This window comes from Chlorocebus sabaeus, chromosome 11 (genome assembly GCF_047675955.1).
Source record: "Chlorocebus sabaeus isolate Y175 chromosome 11, mChlSab1.0.hap1, whole genome shotgun sequence".
Classification (NCBI taxonomy): domain Eukaryota; kingdom Metazoa; phylum Chordata; class Mammalia; order Primates; family Cercopithecidae; genus Chlorocebus; species Chlorocebus sabaeus.
The window spans coordinates 22,891,894-22,913,717 of NC_132914.1; the positions used below are offsets into that span (position 1 = coordinate 22,891,894).

General features: G+C 38.5%; 1 protein-coding gene across 1 annotated transcript; it reads left to right on the forward strand.

The window, feature by feature from the left end:
- Nucleotides 1-2,563: 2,563 nt before the first annotated feature.
- CMAS (cytidine monophosphate N-acetylneuraminic acid synthetase) lies at nt 2,564-21,559 on the forward strand. Its single transcript, XM_007967885.3, has 8 exons — nt 2,564-2,942; nt 11,182-11,324; nt 11,487-11,642; nt 14,569-14,702; nt 16,759-16,853; nt 17,207-17,378; nt 18,190-18,343; nt 21,017-21,559. Exons 1-8 carry the CDS (start codon nt 2,683-2,685, stop codon nt 21,205-21,207), a joined length of 1,305 nt encoding a protein of 434 aa, XP_007966076.1. The 5' UTR covers nt 2,564-2,682; the 3' UTR covers nt 21,208-21,559.
- Nucleotides 21,560-21,824: the final 265 nt, after the last annotated feature.

Below are 21,824 nucleotides of genomic sequence, written 5' to 3' on the forward strand. Positions count from 1 at the left end.
GATGACTGAATATTTGCTTTGAGAGTATTTTATTCTTCAAAATTAATCCAAAGAAAAAGATTGATAACCCGTCCTCTTCCTCTTCCCGGAACAATCGTTCTCTCTTTGGACTAAGTAAAAATATTGTTAATGAGTAAACTCTAATTTCATTTTTAAAAATTCATCAAATCTCTGTGTGCCATATACTGAACTAGATGCATCACTTTCCACTTTTACTACCACCACCTCTCTCTCTTCCTTTGTCTCCCCGTCTCAAGATTGGGAATAGCCAATTGTCAGGTCTAATCAAAATTGTGCTGTAACCATACAAAGGATATAAAATGCCTTATTATCATAAGTTTGCAACTATATTTTAAAAAGCATGTGTGGGCAGAGACTGAAAAAATAATATGAGAGGCAGTTCACCAATGTTTACTGAGCAGTACTGTGACCCATTCATTGTTCTGGATGAGAAGATTACAAAGAAGGAACAGTCCGTCTCCTGGAAGAGTTCAAAGTCTCTTGGTATTTATGTAAATCGCTGTAATCTCATTTGATAAAGTAACAGTGGTGCCACTTGCTCTGTTCCCAGCTTAGAGGACACCAATGTGTTCCAGGAGTCAAAACTACTCAGGTGTCTGTAGCCCACTAGGATTTACGGGCCTGTAGGGAATTACTGTGGAGAAGGGCAACTACATCAAGAATAGGAACCAAGATTGTTACTGGGGTGTACTAGGGGTCCTCACATGATTACCAAAAGGTCAGTGCTGGCGTCTCTGAAGCACAGCAACTGTAAAGGCCTTACTCAAAGAGCCAGTGTATAGGGACAAGTTGTCCCCTTGCCCTTCAGTGCTGGAATAGCTCATAGAGCCTGCCCCTTTCCCAGGCATGGCATTGATGTCTGTTCACAGCCTCCCTTCTCTGTGTCTGCATGAAGCACCTTCTTCCAGCACCAGTCCCAGGAAGGGCTGGGCCATCAGTTAATTCACAGACTAAGAGATGTAAGGTATCCAGTACTTCTCCTAGGACCCAAAACATCAAAGACTTCTCTCCTCTCAAAAATGGCCAAGACCTGAGAAGCACAAAATCCTTTTACCCTCTAGGAGAAGGCAAGGCGATACACTACAATCCATTCCTTCTGTTTGTATCAGCCTCCATCTCCGAAATGTAAAAGACTCTACTTTCAAATATAGGCTTGCAAACGTGCTGAAAGACAAAATGCATGCTAGGTCAGAGATGCCTGCTTTAAAGTATTATTATTATTATTATTTTCTAAGAGAGGTGTGTGTGGGTGTATGTCTTTGAGCCTCTTGACTGGATCAGGGTTTAAATGGTCAGGAGCGGCGGCTCACGCCTATAATCCCAGCACTTTGAGAGGCTGAGGCGGGCAGATCACTTGAGGTCAGGAGTTCAAGACCAGCCTCGCCAACGTGGTGAAACCCCCATCTCAACTAAAAATACAAACCTTATCTGGGTGTGGTGGTGCACCTCTGTAATCCCAGCTACTCAGGACGCTTGAGAATGGGCGGCCAAGGGTTGCAGTGAGCCGAGATCGCGCACTGCACTCCAGCCTCCTGGGGCAGACAGTGAGAATCTGTCTCAAAAAAAAAAAAAAAAGAGCTTAAATGATGCCTTCAGAGTTCTTTCTCTTTAATCCCTACATGTCTTTCTTCTGCTTCCTCAGGCTGAACATCAGTCTCCCAGCCCATTTCAGAACAGCAAACCCCCCTGCCACCCTACCCTACCCTTGCCCTGAGGCTTCAGGTTAACAAGGTCCTTAGCACCCAAAAAATCAGCACGAGAAAGATCCTTTCTTTCCAAGAGTCTAGAAAGGACTCCAGTGGGCTCTGCTTGGTCATATGCCTGTCCCTAGACCACAGCTGTGTTTAGGAAAATGGGGTGCTTAGATGGACCAGCTTGGGTCACACACTTACTATTACAGTGCAGAGAACGTGAGGGAAACCCTCACCGGGTGAGAGAGGCATCAATTCCTAAAAGGAAAAGATTTTTAGCAGACAACAAAACAAAACCAAAAAACCAAGTGTCCGCCACACTAGAGGTGACCAGTAAAGCTGAATTCCAAGTTTCTGCTGCTAGAGAATGCTGATGTTGATCGAAGTGCAGAGATAAAAGCAGTTTGAGCGCGTATGAAAAATTGAGTTTTTAAAACGTTGAGTTTAAGGCGCCTGTAGGAGATTTGCATGAGCTGGTTGGTAATTTTCTGGAAAAAGCTGACCCGCGGCATTAAAAAAAAGGTGTATGTTTAAAATATACATTTTAAAATATAAAATGAATTCGTGTTAGGGTGCATCAAGGTATGCAACGCGAAACCCACTACAATTCTAAAGTGGGGAAGTTCTTTGGCAAACATAAATACTCTATTTTTTTAGTTTCAGAAATCTCCAGACACTTGCAAGCACCCCCAAAAGCCGCACTTCCTCCAAATATCTCCGGACTCCCACTGTTTGTCTTAGTTTTGGGGTCACCTCAGCAGAGCCTACTCGGCCTACTGGCCCCATACGAGGCGGCTGCGGACTACAATTCCCAGAGAGCCCCGCGGGGGGCGGGGGAGTGGGGGAGTGGGCGGGGCGAGGGACGGCCGCGCGCGCCAGCTGCCAGGCGGGGATCGGGCGGCGCCGAGCAGAGGTGGTGAGGGACTAGCTCCCGGATGTGGAGAAGCTGGGGAGAAGGCGTGGGAGGAAGATGGACTCGGTGGAGAAGGGGGCCGCCACCTCCGTCTCCAACCCGCGGGGGCGGCCGTCCCGGGGCCGGCCGCCGAAGCTGCAGCGCAACTCTCGCGGCGGCCAGGGCCGAGGTGTGGAGAAGCCCCCGCACCTGGCAGCCCTAATTCTGGCCCGGGGAGGCAGCAAAGGCATCCCCCTGAAGAACATTAAGCACCTGGCGGGGGTCCCGCTCATTGGCTGGGTCCTGCGTGCGGCCCTGGATTCAGGGGCCTTCCAGAGGTGCGCATGTGCGAGAGTGGGCGGCGCGGCCTGGGCGGGGGTCGGGAGAGGGAGTCGGGCTGCTGGAGGGGCTGGGGCCCCCGGGGCCAGCGTTCTTGGAAGGGGGCCATCTCTTTTGCCAGGGACGTGCAGGATCCGGGGTGCCTGGGGCCGGGCTGAGAGCCCAGGAGGAAGGGCTCCAGCTCCTTCCTTGTTCCGTAGCTGCCAATGGTCATAACCTGGGACAGTTCCTGTCTCCGCCCTTGAGAATCATCCGTAAAAGGGGAGATTACACCACCCCAACCGTCCCCTACTCCCGGGTTGACCTTACGGGGAAAGTAAAGGAGGCCACCCCGGTGCAACGTCTGTGATAATATGTGAACTCCTTTGGATGGGGGCCATCGAGGCTCCCCTGTTGCTCAGCCTCTGATAACTGCTTGGTGCTGATCGATTAGGGAAGCATCAGGTTCATGAATGGAGTTGAGTGTCGGGGTGTCAGAGCTGAATTTCAAGCTCAGCTTGGAGATCTTTTCCTAACCTTTGAAAAATACTCTAGCTATCTGCCTGTGAGTCAGCACAATCTAGAAAGCTCCCTACATTTATAAATACGTGAGACCCAGTGGGAAGGTATACAACTGACTGTTTTATGGTATATTAATGCTTACAAATCATTTAATCATCATACCTTTGGAACCTTGCCTGCCCTAAGGACAGTTTTAATTATACATAATTTAGATACATTGCCAAATTGGTCAGGAGTTACAAGCTGATGTCATTCATAAAAGAAGGGAGATGAAATTCTGTGCCAAGAATGAATTTACACATATAGCCTCAACCTAACTACATTTGAATGTGTCGTTATTATGGAAATTAATTTATGTTAACCTTTTAATGTTTCGATTTTTAAAGAGATGACTGTTTTTGAAGTCATCTCTTTTTCTTTTTGAACCTGTATTTGCTTACCCATGTTAATACATGGGTAAGTGATTTTCATTTAACCAGTCTTGTTTAAAAAAGGGAGATTCGAAAAAGTATAAATGTACTAATTTTCTTAATATTTCAACCCAAAGGAAGTCCTGGATGGAGCAAGGCAAATAGGAGCTACCACTCAGAAGATAACACTAGTGCAATAGGAAGTGTGCAAAGGAGAGATAGGGAAGGACCTGGGGATTTTGTTCAATTCGGTAACTATTTACTGAGCCCTAATTTCTGCTATACATATCCAAGGGAATACCAAGATGATTGGGACACAGATTTTGTCCTTGTGAAGCCCACAGACTTTGGGATATTTTTACCTTCTTAGAAAGGGTACAAACTAAAAAGGACTGAGAGAAGTAGGTGCATCCAGGCTGCAGTAATATAGTGAAATATAATCTTTGTGAAATGAACTAGAGATCAAAATCATATTCACAGTAAATGGAGAACAAAACTGTTAATACCATTTACAACTCTTAGGTTGTATGTCGGAAAACCCCGTTCAAACTGACATAACAAAAGAGGGAAAGGCTTGTTAAGGTGCAATCAGATTCAAGGACCAAAAAAATGATTCATTCATTCAACATACTTACTACCTACCTACTGTGTAACAGGCACTGTTGTATGTACCGAACCAGGTGTAGTAGCAGTAGAGACAGCCCTTAGTCTCATAGTGCTTACGTTATAATAAGGAAAGACATGCAGTATACAAGAACATTAATATGTGTTGTATCAGGTTATGATAAATGTTTTTAAGAAAAAGTAAAGCAGGATAAGAGGATGGGGCACTTTGTTGCCAGAATCCTCAATTTCTTAGTTCTGGATAGATGCTTTATGGCTTCAAGGTGGTTGTACTGAGAACTGCAGAACTCTCAGGGTACCTAATGACTTGCTCCAAACCTCTGCCTCAAGAGACTTGACCAAGCCCTAGCATGGCTTCTAGCAGTTTAAGGCCATGTCCCTAGGATGATCTCAGGTTCCCTTAAAATGCCTTCCTGAAGAGGCTTAAAGCTGCTAGAATTTCCTGATGGTTCCAGGAAAAACCTGGTGATAGGCCCCTGAACCCTCTTTTAGAGCAGTTAGTTTAGAAAGCTTACAATTATAAAAACTTTCTCTGCCTTTTGAGATGGAAATCTACCCCACAAAACTGTTTCCTCAAGGACCCGAGAGCCCCAGGACCCTGTCTCACTGAAATGCGAACATTCTAACTCCCACTCTCCTTCCCAGTCCCTCTGGGAAGATAAAGGGCGAAGTTCAGTGGACACGTTGCTTCAACTTGCCCAGTTGCCTTGTCTCATAAAGATAGAAGATTGTTTCTCTTCCAGATAAGCACCAGTTAACAAATCCAGGTGGCCTAGTCACATGGACTAAGCCCCCTTAGCACCCTTCAGTGCCTTTCCCTTAGCACAACTCAGCCTTTAAAGTCTCCAGCCTTTCGTTTTCTGGGGCTGTGAATACAATTTGCATTGGACTCTTTTCCCTATTGCAGTAGTGACAGAATATAATCTGTGCTTAACACTTTAGTCGCCAATTTTGTGTGTCTTTGATAGCGGTCCTCATATTCTTCCAAGTTTAAATGTAGTCAGAGTGCTCTCCTCGAAGCTCGAAGTTTCATTGTGCCTCATTGGGTACCCTGCTCACTCTTCAGCCAATCTCTATGGCAAGAAGGACACAGTGCTTGTATCGGTAGAGTATAGCTGCATCTTCCGCTCTTGTAACCAGTGATGGAGCCCCCAGTGAACGACATGACAGGTTCATCAAGAGGAAAATTGGAGTACAATTACCAAAAGTGAGGGGGAATAGATTCTGTTGGTGAGAACCCAACAACCAACCATTACATCAAGCATTGGGGATTTTGCTATGAAATGATTGGAAAATATGTGTGTATGTTGACCAATGATTCTCCCATTTCCACATTTTAGCATTTGTATAACACTTCTTTAAAAAAAAAAAAAAAAAGACTCTAGTATCAACTTTTTCTGTACCAAGTAGTTTTATTTAATACATGTAGACTAGAGTATAAACTCATTGACCACAGGGATAATGTTTTATACTTCCTCCAGCCACCTATGGTATCTGTCACTCTATCAGTAGTGGCGATTAGAAGAAATAAAATTGGCTGGGCACGACGACTCACACCTGTAATCCCAGCACTTTGGGAGACCGAAAGCAGGCAGATCACATGGGGCCCGGAGTTCAAGACCAGCCTGGCCAACATGGTGAAACCCCATCTCTACCAAAATACAAAAATTAGCCAGGTGTGGTGGTGCACGCCTGTAATCCCAGCTACTCAAGAGGGTGAGGCAGGGGAATCACTTGAACCTGGGAGGCGGAGGTTGCAGTGAGCCGAGATTGGGCCACTGCGCTCTAGCCTGGGCAACAGAGCAAGACTCTTGTCTCAAAAAAAAAAAAAAAAAAAATTAGTTTTTCTAAACTAGCAAAATGAATGTATTTCTAACTTAACAGTATCATGTAACAATGTGAATTTACTCTGTTCAAGTTTTGTGGCTCTGTGCTATTTGTCATCCTTTCCAGGCATCTGGAGATATTAGGTCAAAAGATAATAGAAGGGACCAGCCCTTCTTCCTCCATGAAGCCTTTACTGATCCCCTCAGTGAAAAGTAATTGTGCCTTTGTTTTCCCATACATAGCAACATTGTTTGTACCTTCATTTAGTGCATGCCCTATGTAGGGAGATAAGATCACAGACTCTGAAGTCAAACTGTGGATTTTAATTTCTGCATCACGTGTATTAACTGTGCAAACTTGGGTAAATCACTTAACCTCTCTGTGCCTCATCTCTTCATCTGCAAAATGTACTGAAGTGTCTGCCTCACAGGCTTGTTGAGGGAATTAAGTGAGATAATGTATGTGGAGCTCTTAGAATAGTGCCTGGCACATAGTATGTAGTCTATTATTGACATTTTCCTCTTGTTCAGAAGGTTTTTACTATCTTTCATGCTTGTAAAAGGGAAACTCTCCCATTGCTTGTAAAATGGGAAAGTTGTAATGATCTTCAAAATTCTTTCTAGTGCTAACATTCTTTGACGTTGAAGAGTTAATGGAAAGATATCTTTATTCTCTTTTTCAGTTTCAGTGGCCGGCAGACTTTCTGTAAAGGGCCAGATAGTAAATATTTTAGGTTTTGCAAGCCAGATGGCCTTTGTTGCAACTACTCAGCTCTGCTGTTGTGTATGTTGTGAAAGTGGCCATGACAATACGTAAATGAAAGAGTGTGGCTGCATTCCAATAAAATGTTACAGAAACAGGCTGAGAAGTGGGCAGAATTTCGCCTGGGGAGACTTCTGCCATACTAGGTGAAAAGCTAAGCTGCTTGTGAGCAGGTACCCGCTTATTCATCGCGGTATGCTTTATATATTAGATCATTAAAATGTGTTGACTTGAATTCACTTGACTTACTATGAAGCTGTAGGAGGACTTTGGAGCACCCTTCCTGCCTCCTACCCTCTCTTTTCTTCAAAAAATATTTACCTTAGGAGAGAGCTGAAGAAAATTGCAGCTGTCTGATTTGTGTTTTTCAGGGCTAGCAGATACCTTTGAGATTATTTTGTTCAAAACCACGATTTGACTTAATTGAGGCAGATTTCTCTGGCCTGCTCAGAATCAAAGCGAACAGTACTTTTCAAGGTTGCCAACTTTGCATACTAACTAGGCTAGTTAGCAGTTAAGAAAAATGCTGAAATAATTTTTTTCCCTTTAGCACAGAGTTATTGCCAGAGTTGATTTTGTAAGAGCTTAATTTTCAACAGTGGTTCAGTGCTGTGTAAGTAAACCTCAGAACAAATTGATTTGTAAGTGTTGCCTAACATACTTGTGAAAAATAAACATGTTTTAGTTTTATGCTTCGGGTATAGACTTTTGATTAATGAAAGGCCTATGCTGTTATTATCCCTAAAATGGCAGCTTCTGATTTAAAATAGTTGTCACAGGCGCCATGGTTGATATTCCTGTTGGTCCTGTTAGGTGTAGTGTGACTTCATTTGAGGATAAAGCCATTGGCATTAGACTTTGACATTCACTCTGCTTGACTGACCTGTTTGTTCACTTGCTCATTTTCTCTTTTGCCCATCCTCATCTTATGTCCCTAAACCAAAGAAAATTATCTACTCAGTCCCTTTCATATTGATGATCATAGTATTTTAAGTGTACATATGGGATACTATTTTCATATTTTTTCACAGTGTAATTGCTTAACATAACACATACAAATTAGACATTTGGACCTTTGAAGGTCTGGAAGCAGGCCTTCAGTCTACCTTCTGAAGATTGTGAGGATTAAATGAGACAGAGTAGATATTACTTTATTACCATTCCTATTTTAGTATTTTGAATAGCTAACATTTATTAAATGTTGATTCTGTGGTTAATGGTTTATATTTAATCCTCTAAACCATTTGAGGTACCCACTATTATTACTACCTCCATTTTACTGAAAATTGAGGCATAAGAAGATATGGATTTTTCCCATGGTCATATAGCTAGCATGTGGTGGAGTCAGAATTGAACCTCTTCCTTCAGAACCCATCCTCTTAATCACTTACTGTTTCATTCATTCAGCAGATCTGTATTGAGCACCTGATATGTAGCAGTCACTGTGAAAGTACTTTGTAAAAAGTAAAGCATTGAAAAGACCATCGTTACTTAATTGATCCCTTACTTCTCTTTCCCTGATGGTTTAAAGAGAATTACAGTGCCATACTGGTCTCAGTTTCTATCGATAGGCCAAGACTTTCTCAAGAAAATAAACTATACTGTATACATTATTATATCTCTAGTGTCCAGAATCATGCCTGGGACAGAATAGGCACTTAGTAAATAGTTCATAAAGGAAGGAATGAAAGAAGGAAGGAAGAAAAGCTAACCTCCTCCAAAATTCTTTTTTTTTTTTCTTACCTTTTAAACATTTCTTAAAGACCACTGAACCCTCTGGTATTGAATTTTCATTGCAGTAAAAATCAGGATAGTAAAGTAAATGGCTTCAGCAGCTTATTTCAATTAATAACGTAAATTAGATGCCAAATTACCAGTCTTTTGCTTTCCCTGTTTATTTTTTATTGTATCCTAATTCCATCGTATCATCCTCCCCTCATCTCTGTTTTAAAAATCCACTAGGTTTTCATTGGTACTTTACTTTGTTATATACCTTTGACTATGACATTTCCCAAGAGAACATTTTTTTCCCACTATTTCAGATTTCAAGGTGGAGGAAAATGGGGGCTCCTGTGTTCCGCCTTACATAGAGTGACATGAGTAGATATCACGGGACTCTTGGCCCCTAGCCAGTGGCTCATTTTGTTTGCCAGGCTTCCTTTGATTTTTTTTTTTTTCTTACTGACTTTATCCCTCGATTTAAATCCATCTATAAATATTAAAGAGAATAAGTGAAATAAATAAATGAACTCCAGGGATATTAGAAACTTTTCTTTAGTTTCTCACTTTCTTTTCACTCATGATAATTGAGCATAGACATATTAAACATGCAGTTCAGCCGAGCGTGGTGGCTCACACCTGTAATCCTAGCATTTTGGGAGGCCAAGGTGGGAGGATCACTTGAGGTCAGGAGTTTGAGACTATCCTTGCCAACATGGCGAAACCCCATCTTTACTAAAAATACAAAAATTAGTCAGGCGTGGGTGACACGTGCCTGTAATCCCAGCTACTCGGGAGCCTAAGGCATGAGAGTCGCTTGAACCTGGGAGGTGGAGCTTGCAGTGAGCAGATATCAGGCCACTGCACTCCAGCCTGGGTGACAGAGCAAGACTGTCAAAAAAACAAACAAAACATGCAGTTCATCTTTCCCTCGGTAGGTATTGAAAGAGTGGGATAAAAGGAAAAAATATATATATATGTGTGTGTGTATACATGTATACACACACACATATACACATTATTTTATATATAATTTTGTATATATATGATAATATGTATATATGTGTGTGTATATATATACTATATATGTATATGCCAAAGACTATAAGTCATTAAGATATCTTTGCATAAATCACTATTAAAACATTGTGGGGTTTTGTTGTTGTTGTTGTTGTTTGTCTTTTGGAGACAGGGTCTCACTGTCTCTCAGGCTGCAGTGCAGTGGCGCGATCTCAGCTCACTGCAACCTCTGCCTCCCAGGTTCAAGCGATCCTCCTGTCTCAGCCTCCCTAGTAGCTGGGATTACAGGTCTGCACCACCATGCCCAGCTAATTTTTGTATTTTTAGTAGAGACCGGGTTTCACCGTGTTGGCCAGGCTGGTCTCGATCTCATGACCTCAGGTGATCCACCCACCTCGACTTGCCAAAGTGTTGGGATTACAGGCGTGAGACTCCAGGCCCGACCAAACATTGTGGCTGGAGTAGTATTTACATCTTCGGCTCTTAGTAGTGGGAATTTGTGACTGTCCAGGAAACAAAACTGCAATAGAAACTAGTACCCCTCTCCAAAATAGCATTTTGCCTACTCATCATTTTATAAAGTCTAAATAGGCAACTGTGTAACCTGCAGTTAATAGAGTATTAAGTTAAATTGTTTTGAGCCAATGAAGTCATGTTCTCCATGTTTGTTGTTATCAATGGCTATAACCTAGCTGATTCTATATCTATATACCCATCATTTGTTGTTTAAAAAATAAAGAGTTGTATTATCTGAGTTTTTTTGAGCCCAGACTTGGGCATTTATTATCTTCTAAGCTTGAAACTGTTTCACCTTTAGGGTTTGGCTAAGCCAGGTCCATTTATATATTTTTTTTTAGCAAGCATATTAAAATATTTTATACAATATTTTGGATTTGAATGGAGAATAAACAAGATCTTTAATTTTTTTTAGATTTGACTTCTAGTGTGTTTTTAAAAAAGTTTATTTTTAGGTTCAGGGGTACATGGCAGGTTTGTTACAGAGGTAAATTGCATGTTGCGGGGGTTTGGTGTACAGATTATTTCGTCATCCAGGTAGTAAGCATAGTACCTGATAGGTAGTTTTCTGATCCTTACCCTCCTCCCACCCTCTACCCTCAAGTAGGCCCCAGTGTGTGTTGTTCCTTTCTTTATATAAAGTATATCTAGGTCTGCATTTTTATTCATTAGTATGTTTATATACAAAACACTTTATGATTTCTTACATTTTTATACTCCTGTGGATCTGTAACATTATTATCATTGTGCAAAAAATATTCTCACATTATATAAGCTGTATTTTATGGTTACAGAGCTCCATTTTATTATTAATGATTTGTTTTGATTTGGCTGTTAATTTTTTTTGATATCCGAACAGTGTATGGGTTTCGACAGACCATGATGAAATTGAGAATGTGGCCAAACAATTTGGTGCACAAGTTCATCGAAGAAGTTCTGAAGTTTCAAAAGACAGCTCTACCTCACTAGATGCCATCATCGAATTTCTTAATTATCATAATGGTATGAATTTGATTAATAGTTTATTCAAACTGTTATGTACTTTTCTACTTCCTTTATTATCTCATAAGACTTGTTTTAACATTTGAATTCCAAACCTTAATATTTCTTGCTTGCAAGGAACTTTTTTTTAAATATCCTTTTCATTTCTCTCATCCTTTTAAGAGGTTGACATTGTAGGAAATATCCAAGCTACTTCTCCATGTTTACATCCTACCGATCTTCAGAAAGTTGCAGAAATGATTCGAGAAGAAGGATATGATTCTGTTTTCTCTGTTGTGAGACGTCATCAGTTTCGATGGAGTGAAATTCAGAAAGGAGGTAATCTCTTAGCAGTCTTGATTTTAGCTCATTTAATTGAGAATCAATTTTTTTATATATAAATATTCTTTAGGCATGAGGAGAGTAAAAGGGAGCTGAAAAGAGAATATTTGACTCATTACTTTAGTAGGTAATGACATTTACAATCAGTTCTAAATCTGTTATTGAGCCAACACAGCTAGACCAAATTAATTCTTTGCTTTACTCTTTACAAAGGGACATTCTAATCCTCTTATTTCTATTTGCCTTTTGAGGCAGACATGCTGTTTTTCTAGATCAAATACTTTTATGTTGGTTCTAGACATGTTTGATGAACTCCATACGAATTATATAGAAATAGAAAACATCCACCAAAGTGTTCCGAAGGATCTTAAGAATGACATTTCGAAGTTCTTCCCCAAATTCCTAACTCCATATATAAAAAGGGTTTCATAGGGTTTACTAGGCATTTCGCCTGCCATGTCCAGTGTGCTGTAAATCTTATCCAGAGAATTATTATAAACACTGTGTTTTTCCATTCAGTACATTTCAGTTGTTTCTTAGGGATTCCATTTTCTGTTGAAATTCTCCATTTTTTAAATCCATTTAAACAAAAAAGTCCTTTCCTCTAATTTAACATATTTTTGATAGCTATTCAAAAGTCCTTAATGCAGATTTCAACATCTGGTCACTTACAGTTCTGTACTCTGACTGCTTCTCTGTTGATTGTGAGTCACCTATTTCTGCCTCTTCATTTGGCTCATGTTTAATTGTATATCTGGCATAGACACTTGAGTACATATTTTCCTCCAGAGAGGTTGCACCTTTTCTTCTATCAGGCAGATAGGATAAGGGGCTGATCCCTTTGATCCAGTTAGGAGTTGGACTGGGTTGAAACTTTAATTTCATCTCACCTCTTAGTTTAGGTGTCTTACTAGGAGATATATCTCGTGTGTGTCACTGACACTCACACCCATCCCCTACTCTTGCTAACAAGACTCTTAAGGGATCTGAGGACCACAATACTGTAATGATATCTTTCCAGCCCATTCCGAGCTTCCCGCACAGTACATTCAGCCAAAGTCTCGTAGGAGGATTAGGTGGAAAAACTAGCTGTATCTTTGTAGTTCCTACAGATGACAATCTGTAACTCAAGTCCACAAGGCCATTAAAAGCCATTCTAGTTTTTGCCTACCTCAGCAGAGTCCCTATGATTATGCAAAGCTTGATCTTTCTTGCACCTTCTCCTCATACTCAGCAGATATGCCCAGGGAGAAAGCAGCCACTGATACTAGGAAAGACTGATCCCTCTCTTTTCTTCAGAGTACCACTTGAATTATCTAGTTGGTTTAATTACCTGTCTCTACCCCTAGATTGTACACTTTTTGAGAATAGAGAGGGTTCTGGTCACTACTGTGTAGCCAGTGCCTGTAAAGCTATGTTATCTCTAGCTATTTAATTTGTATTTGCTAAGGTTTTTTCCTGGGTTATTTCAAATACTGGGGTGGAATTGAACAGGGGATGGTTTAGTTAAACAAGTAAGTAGAGGTTATTCCTAGAGGCCTTTATACACACAGAAATGACAGCAAAAAGTGACGAAAGATTCTGGAGAATAAGCTGCTGTTAAACACACACACACACACACACACGCGCACACAGATTTGAGGAAAACTCAGTGAAAAGACAAAAGAATCTCTGTGTGACAATACCAAAGGCTTCATTGATTACATTATGTTCTATTCATTAATATTGACATTCTGAGCCTTTATTATCAGGTATACTCATAAACATAATTTGTTATTATGTTTAGTATATTTTTAACTAATGGGAAGAATGTATAATGTTACATAAACATTTTCATCAATATAAAATCTTCAATAATTTAATGGAGAAATCTATAGTTTTCAGCAATAATTGTATAAAAACAAGTTCTCAACCACATTAGATAAGTAAAGCTTATTTCTGTATGCTCAATGAGAAAAAAGATTAAAGGGCTCAAATATTGAATATAGGCATTTTATGACCAATTCAGTTCTTTGAAAGCTACTTTAAGGTTGTCTTAATGTCCTCCCAAAGCATTATATTTGTATGAATACCTTAATTGTTTCACATTTCATTATAAAATACTTTATTTTTCTGGTAGCCATTGGAAAGCAAATATAAATCATCAGAATTATTACAGATTTGATTCCTTTAAAAAAAGTTCTTTTTTTTTTTTTTTTTTTTTGAGATGGAGTCTTGCTCTGTTGCCCAGGCTGGTGTGCAGTGGCGCAATCTCGGCTCACTGCAAGCTCCACCCCCCGACCCCCCGCCGGGTTCAAGCAATTCTTCTGCCTCAGCCTCCCAAGTAGCTGGGATTACAAGTGCCCACCACCACGCCCAGCTAAATTTGTGTTTTTAGTGGAGACGGCGTTCCACTATGTTGGCCGGGCTGGTTTCGAACTCCTGACCTCAAGTGATGCGCCCGCCTCGGCCTCCAAAGTGCTAGGATTACAGGCGTGAGCCACCGCATCCAGTCTAAAAGTAGTTATTTATCAGGCCGGGCGCAGTGGCTCACACCCGTAATTCCAGCACTTTGGGAGGCCGAGGTGGGCAGATCACAAGATCAGGAGTTCAAGACCAGCTTGGCCAACATGGTGAAATCCCGTCTCCACTAAAAATACAAAAATTAGCCAGGCATAGTGGTGCATGCCTATAGTCCTAGCTACTCAGGAGGCTGAGGAGGAGAATCGCTTGAACCCGGGAGGCAGAGGTTGCAGTGAGCCGAGATGGCACCGTTGCACTCCAGACAGAGCGAGACTCTGTCTCAAAAAAAAAAAAAATTATCTATCTAGATAGAGAAATGCTCTGCATTCTGAGTTCGTTTTTATTAACTTTTTTAAAGTTACTAAATGAACACTTTCTATATTCAGAGCAACATGGACTTACTCTAACTTTTTGCTTTTAGTTCGTGAAGTGACCGAACCTCTGAATTTAAATCCAGCTAAACGGCCTCGTCGACAAGATTGGGATGGAGAATTATATGAAAACGGCTCATTTTATTTTGCTAAAAGACATTTGATAGAGATGGGTTACTTGCAGGTCTGTACCTTCATTTTGCATAATCCTTTTAAGCACTTTTGTAGGCATACTTTGAGTTCTAGGAAAGAAGTATGGTACAATTTCTTTATGATAAAAGTATCAACCTATAGAGGAAAGGTAATAGCTAACAACATTTGCTATCTGAGGCATTTATCCTGCAGGTTTACCCCAAGGTGATCTTTGGAATCCATTCAGTAAATATACAAGGAATTCTGCTATAACGATAAAAAAATGAATCAAGTACTGCGTGTCTACACATGCCCTGATACTCATATTATTCCATTTAAAACTATGTAATCCATGTTTGTGTTATAGTTATGTTGTGGCTGTAGGATTGAATAACTTGTATTGCTCTAAAAAGACAAATAATTTCATAGAGGTGAAAAGAGTTACAACCTGGGCGGCAGGAAACCCGGATTCTTAACTCTAACTGCCTCTACTGTGTAAGCTTGAATATATATCATTTTATCTGTTCTGACTCTCATTTCTCTCATTTTCAAATAACAGATTTAATGTCTCTCTCATTTTAGAGCCTGCAACATGGTTGCATCATATATTTCTTAACTTGTTAATTTTAGTTATCATTATTATTTATTATTTACTGTGTACTGTGGAGTATGTGAAACACTTTGCATATGTTATCTTACGTAATCTGCATAGCAAATGAATGAAGTGGACATTTCTACCCAGTTTTACAGAGGAGAAAACTGCATCTCTGAAAAATGAAGTAATTGACTCAAGGCAAAAACAGCTAATAAATGGTACTGTCAGGATTTGGATTCAGGTTCTTATGATACTCAAGAAATAGCGTTTTTAAAGAGAGAGAGGGAAATCTCTCCATTGTCTGATAAAAATTCTAATGGTACTCTTATTCTGAGCAAAAGAGAGAAAAACATTTTTACAAATCTTCTGGTCAATGTATAGGCAAACTATAGACTGACTGTGTAGTTAAATTTAAGTGTTCAGAGAAATTAGATTTGACACACATAGATACTACTATTTTTAAGCTCTTTTCTAAGGAGGACCATGGTGCAACCCATTCCTAAAGTGTGGAGAAAAATGTTTCTCATTAAAACAAGATTTATGAAGAGACTGACAATTCTGGGGAAAAAAATGAAATTGAAATTATCCAGTAATGGATCTGGTCATTCAAATAATTACCATCAGAAGAAAGGCCCCTTCTCTTGCCGACCCTTGCCTAGAATCAAGAGACTGCCCTTGCCATTGCCCACATGTGACTTGGATGACTATTAGTCATTTTCATCAGTAGCTCAGGGATCTAAGAAAACTCTCTACAACAGATGTTACAGTTATTTTTCCTCCCCTGTGTTGCCTGTTAGTTGCAAATTAGAACAGAAGTTCCAAAAACCTTTATACTGCTTTTGGATGATGACAGGAGAGAATTCTTGAAAGAAAGGAGGATATGATTAAGGGATTTCCACAAAACCCCTTGTGGTCAGAATCCTCGAGGCTATAATATTTCTGCTTTTTTCAATATTAAAATAGAAATTTTCTTAAATAGGGAACTTGAACTGTTTAGATAGAATTTGAAAAATGTTAAAGTTATTTTGTGTGAGCTTTCTCCTTAAAAAAGGCATGGTGGCTGAAGCATGTCACCTAGCACTTTGAGAGGCCAGCTTGAGGCCTCAAGAGGATAGCTTGAGGCCAGGTTTCCAAGAGCAGCCTTGGCAACATAGCAAGATCTTGTATCTACGGAAAACTTTTTAAAAATTTAGCCACACATGGAGTTGTATACCTGAAGTACCAGATCCTTAGGAGGCTGAGGTGGGAGGATTGCTTGAGCCCAAGATTTCAAGGTTATAATGAGCTATGATTGCAGCATTGCTCTCCAGCCCGGGTGGCAGAGTGAAACCCTAACTTGAAAAAATAAAGTAAAAATAAATTAAAAAATCATTTTTATGTGACTGATTTTTACTGGGTTATTCATTTTTCTCAGTACTGTAGAAATGAATTCATTGTGCTGTATTATAATAAAGTTTTGATATATGTGAATGAATATTAAAAACGGTATTCATGACATGTGTACTATCTTTAGGGTGGAAAAATGGCATACTATGAAATGCGAGCTGAGCATAGTGTGGATATAGATGTGGATATTGATTGGCCTATTGCAGAGCAAAGAGTATTAAGGTAAAAACAAACAAACCTGTATAACCTTTGTACTAAATCCTAATAATTATACTTCTAGATACTGATTTCTGATACTTCAAACATCTTAGGATCTTTGTAATTACTTTGTTCATGTGGGAAGACGTATGTAAAATGTGTGTTTACATGGCTTCAATAAAGTAAGAAATTATCTGGTTAGACCACACTACTTTTAGTTACTGCACTAAAAGTTGAAATATATATGTGAAGTAAATTTGGAGAGTAATGTTTGAATAGTTGAATGGAGGGTGACATTTAATGTATTGGTTTAGCCAGTTGAGAGGGAGTGATTAGTATTGCACTTATACTCAAAGGTCTATTTTGGTTTCTTTTAGATATGGCTATTTTGGCAAAGAGAAGCTTAAGGAAATAAAACTTTTGGTTTGCAATATTGATGGATGTCTCACCAATGGCCACATTTATGTATCAGGAGACCAAAAAGAAATAATATCTTATGATGTAAAAGATGCTATTGGGATAAGTTTATTAAAGAAAAGTGGTATTGAGGTATGTGCTCCCTGAATATAGCAGTATTTCATAATATTTTCATTCAGGGTCAAAGAACATGCAAGGAATTAAGAGATTTAAATTTTTAGTGTTAACTTTTAAAATATCTGAAATTTGGCCTTCTTATGCCTAGAAAATTACTATACTATTCACTTTTAGATGAGTAGAATTAGGAATTTGTTAATCAGCAAATAATATTTCTTGTTTATTCAGTAAATATAAACATACTACTTTTAAATGGGAGCTATCTAGTGTTTCCCATAGGATCTTGCAACAAGAAAGATTTCCTAGATAATAGGTATGCCATTTCAGAAAAGGACGATATCTTGTGGATTTTTAAAATCTAGCTTATTCTTATGAATGACATTTTTGATTCAAAATAACTTAATGTAAGTGTATTTTTTAAATGAAAGCTAAGATAATGATAATTTACCAGAAATCCTAAATATGTGTTGCTAAGCAGCACGAGACAGGTTATAGACTTTCCTCTGGATAAATTGAATTATAAGAGAATCTTAGATTAGTATCAGACAATGTATGTTGTAATTTTTACCTGTAGATAGAATCCTTTCTGTTGTAGAAAATAAAATACTGTGTCTCACCTTTACTGGGCTATGAGAAATAAGCTTTGTTTTAAAGCATCGTGATTTTAAAATGACAGTCAGTTTTCTTACTTGGACCTTCAGAAGGTCAAAAGATGACTCCTTTGTGATTTGGACTATCTACAAGGTCAATTATTATGAAAGATTTCTGTTTTCTTCATTTTTTAATTTTTCCCTTTTTCCTCCGATCCTGTTTTTTTTTTTTTAAGGTGAGGCTAATCTCAGAAAGGGCCTGTTCAAAGCAGACGCTGTCTTCTTTAAAACTGGATTGCAAAATGGAAGTCAGTATATCAGACAAGCTAGCAGTTGTAGATGAATGGAGAAAAGAAATGGGCCTGTGCTGGAAAGAAGTGGCGTATCTTGGTTGGTATCTTTTTATTCACCCGTAGTAAAATGGACCAGGATTTATTTACTTATTTTTAAAGAAATGAATAAATAACAAAGCACATCCCCCAGATGGGTATGATTGTAGGAAATAGGAACTCTCTTACGCTGCTGATTAAAGTGTTAAACTGGGACAGTCTTTCTGGAGGTTAGTTTGATAATATGTATCAAATGAGGAATGATTACTAGCATAAGCTGTGAAGTCAGACCGTACCACTGATTACCCAGTTGTGATAAGATGAATGTTGTTTCCTTCTCTGTAAACTGGAGATACCAAGAGTACCTATTATTATAGGGCTCTGGTAGGGATTAATAAAATAATATGAGTAAAGCACTTAGCAGAATTTCTAGTACATAGGAATTACACTCTGAATATTTTTTGCTGTTAGTTGAATGTACATACTTTTTCCCCAAATTCCAATTCCAGGAAAGAAGTGAGACAAATGGGCCAGTAGTGAAGTTAAAAGAACCCACTTAAATGTCCTGCGAAAACTAGAATATCCCTAAAAAGGAATACTATGCAATCATTACAAACAGTGCTGTGACCTGTATTTATTTGCATGATCAAATAGAACAATAAGTTTTTCACTTTGATATTAAACAATACACTTATCAGGTACCCACGATGATACGCAGCATGGAACTGGTTGTGGCAGCTGTAGGCTTGCTGCTTGCTGAGCTTACAGCCTGATGATGTCAACATTTTAAAATTGACAATGATAAGTTATTAAGATGCATAATAACTATAAATCATGTATGAAAGCAATATTTACAAGGGTAATATGAGCCTCAAAATAAGAAGCCCAGGAATACTTTGGGAGCATATGACCTAGGGACTTCAGGAATAACCCTTAAACCATGCATGAAGATTCAATGGACATAAATACTGCAGAATGTTTGTTAAAGGCAGATTCAATTTTTATTAGAAGAAAACAATTTTAATGGAATGTATAACAAATTCCAACTATACTTACTATCTTTGGGATATTAAGCAAGCTTCTATATACCTTAGTTTTCTACTTAGAATATAAACACAAACCAAATTTTATAAAGCCATCAGAAAGGAAAACAAAGATAATATAAAATACTTAACATAGTGCCTACAGATAATAATAAGTGTATCATTTATGTAGGTAAAACTCTAGAATTATATGTGTCAAAATGTAGTGATTATCTACAAATAGTGATAATTAGGATGATTTTGATTTTTTTGCTTCTATTTTTAAAAAAATATTTCTACCATGAATATGTATTACTTATATGACATTAAAAAAAAAAAAAAAACAAAAAAAAAAACACTTTAAAAGGAGAGGTAAGAAAATAGAGAAGAGCATTTGAATTTTTATTTTAAACTCAGAGCAGGCCAGGCATGATGGCTCATGCCTGCAGTCCCACCACTTTGGGAAGCTGAGGCAGGCAGATCCCTGGAGCTCAGGAGTTTGAGACCAGCCTGTGAAACATAGTGAGGCCCCATGTCTACTAAAAAAAACAAAAAACTCAGCAATGTTTTATATGGGTGACATAAATGTATAAAAATATATTTCTTAAAAAATCAATACTTTTAAAAGTAAAATTTAGTAAATAGAGCTTAAAGGCTGGATTATGCAAAAACTAACTTTTATTATCTTTTAGTGAAAACAATTCAAATCTCAACACATTTAATAATAAATGAGAAAATTTCAGTAGATAAGCATAGAACAAATTTAAAAGAAACTCTTTTCAACCAAGATTGTATTGTTGTATGTGGTCTAAAGTATGGTAATAGTTTTACTCAGAATGGTGAATTGAAGATACTGGGAGCTTCTGAAATACATCCTATTCCAAAAAAGGGATAAACAGAGAGGGAGGAAAAGGATATCATTATGTCAGTGTGATTTAGTATTTATTTTTATTCTTCAAAAATGGTAATTTTTCAGAGAATATTAGTAAGTGGCATACCAATCAGAACTATTACAGATTTAAAGAGATTTAAGATATATATAAACAAGAGACCGTATGTTAACCTTATTTCACTCCTGATTCAAATAAGTCAACTATAAAAGGACAATTTTGAGACAGCTGGGGGTATCTCAACATATACTAGGTTATTAGAGGATATTAAGGAACTATTATTGGTTTTGTGGGTTTAATGATATTCTGTCAGATAAAAAATTATATTTATCTATTAAAGATAAATGCTGAAGAGTTTCTGGATAAAATATTATGTCTGGGAATTCCTTCCTCTCCCTCTCCCCAAATAAACTAGGGGGCAGGGCATAGAAAACAATATTATTACGTGATTTTAAATTCTGATAATTTTTCAATATTAAATTGGGGTTCTTGCATATGTTTGAAATTTTGCTTAATAAAAAATTTAAATAACTTAGAATTCATATATAAAATTTCTAACATTTGTGATATGCATGGCAGGTAGGACGTATGCTCCATTCTTCTCTAGCTCATAAGAGTTCATTTTTGATTGCTTGGGGAAAACCCTGGACCTCAATTATACTGTAAAATATTTTTGTTCCATCTAATCTTTAGTATTCTTATATGCAGTGCCCCTAGGTCTTACTGAAGTTGCCAGTTACCTGTTGGTTGCTGTCTGCATTATTTAGCTAGAATATTCTTTGTCTCTTTAAATGTTTGCTCAGTATTTATTTTACTTGATAGGAAATGAAGTGTCTGATGAAGAGTGCTTGAAGAGAGTGGGCCTAAGTGGCGCTCCTGCTGACGCCTGTTCCACTGCCCAGAAGGCTGTTGGATACATTTGCAAATGTAATGGTGGCCGTGGTGCCATCCGAGAATTTGCAGAGCACATTTTCCTACTAATGGAAAAGGTTAATAATTCATGCCAAAAATAGAAATTAGTGTAATATTGAGAAAAAAATGATACAGCCTTCTTCAGCCAGTTTGCTTTTATTTTTGATTAAGTAAAATTTCATGTTGTAATGTTACAGAGAGTGTGATTTGGTTTGTGATATATATATTGTGCTCTCCTTTTCTCTTTATGCAAGATAATTATTTAGAGACTGATTATAGTCTTTCTCAGATTTTTAGTAAATGCAAGTAAGAACATCATCAAAATTCACTTTGTATTGTACCCTGTAAAACTGTGTTTGTGTGCTTTCAAAGATGTCGGGATTTTATTTATCTGGGGACTGTGTATGGTAAGACATGCCCTTCTATTAATAAAATTACATTTCTCAAACTTGATGAAAACTGCCTTGTTGCTGTAGAAGAAATTTACCAAGCATTTTCTTTCTTTCCTTTAAACATTAACCAATCTTAGAAACAAGCCATTCGATGCCGGGGTAGAGCATCTGATTGTACTTCCCGTATGTATACGTAACAGCATATGGTCTATGTGGGGGATTGGTTCTAGGACCACCCACATATACCAAAATCTGTGCATAGTCAAGTACCACAGTCAGCACTGTTGAACCCACATATACAAAAAGTGGGCCCTCCATCTACTGCA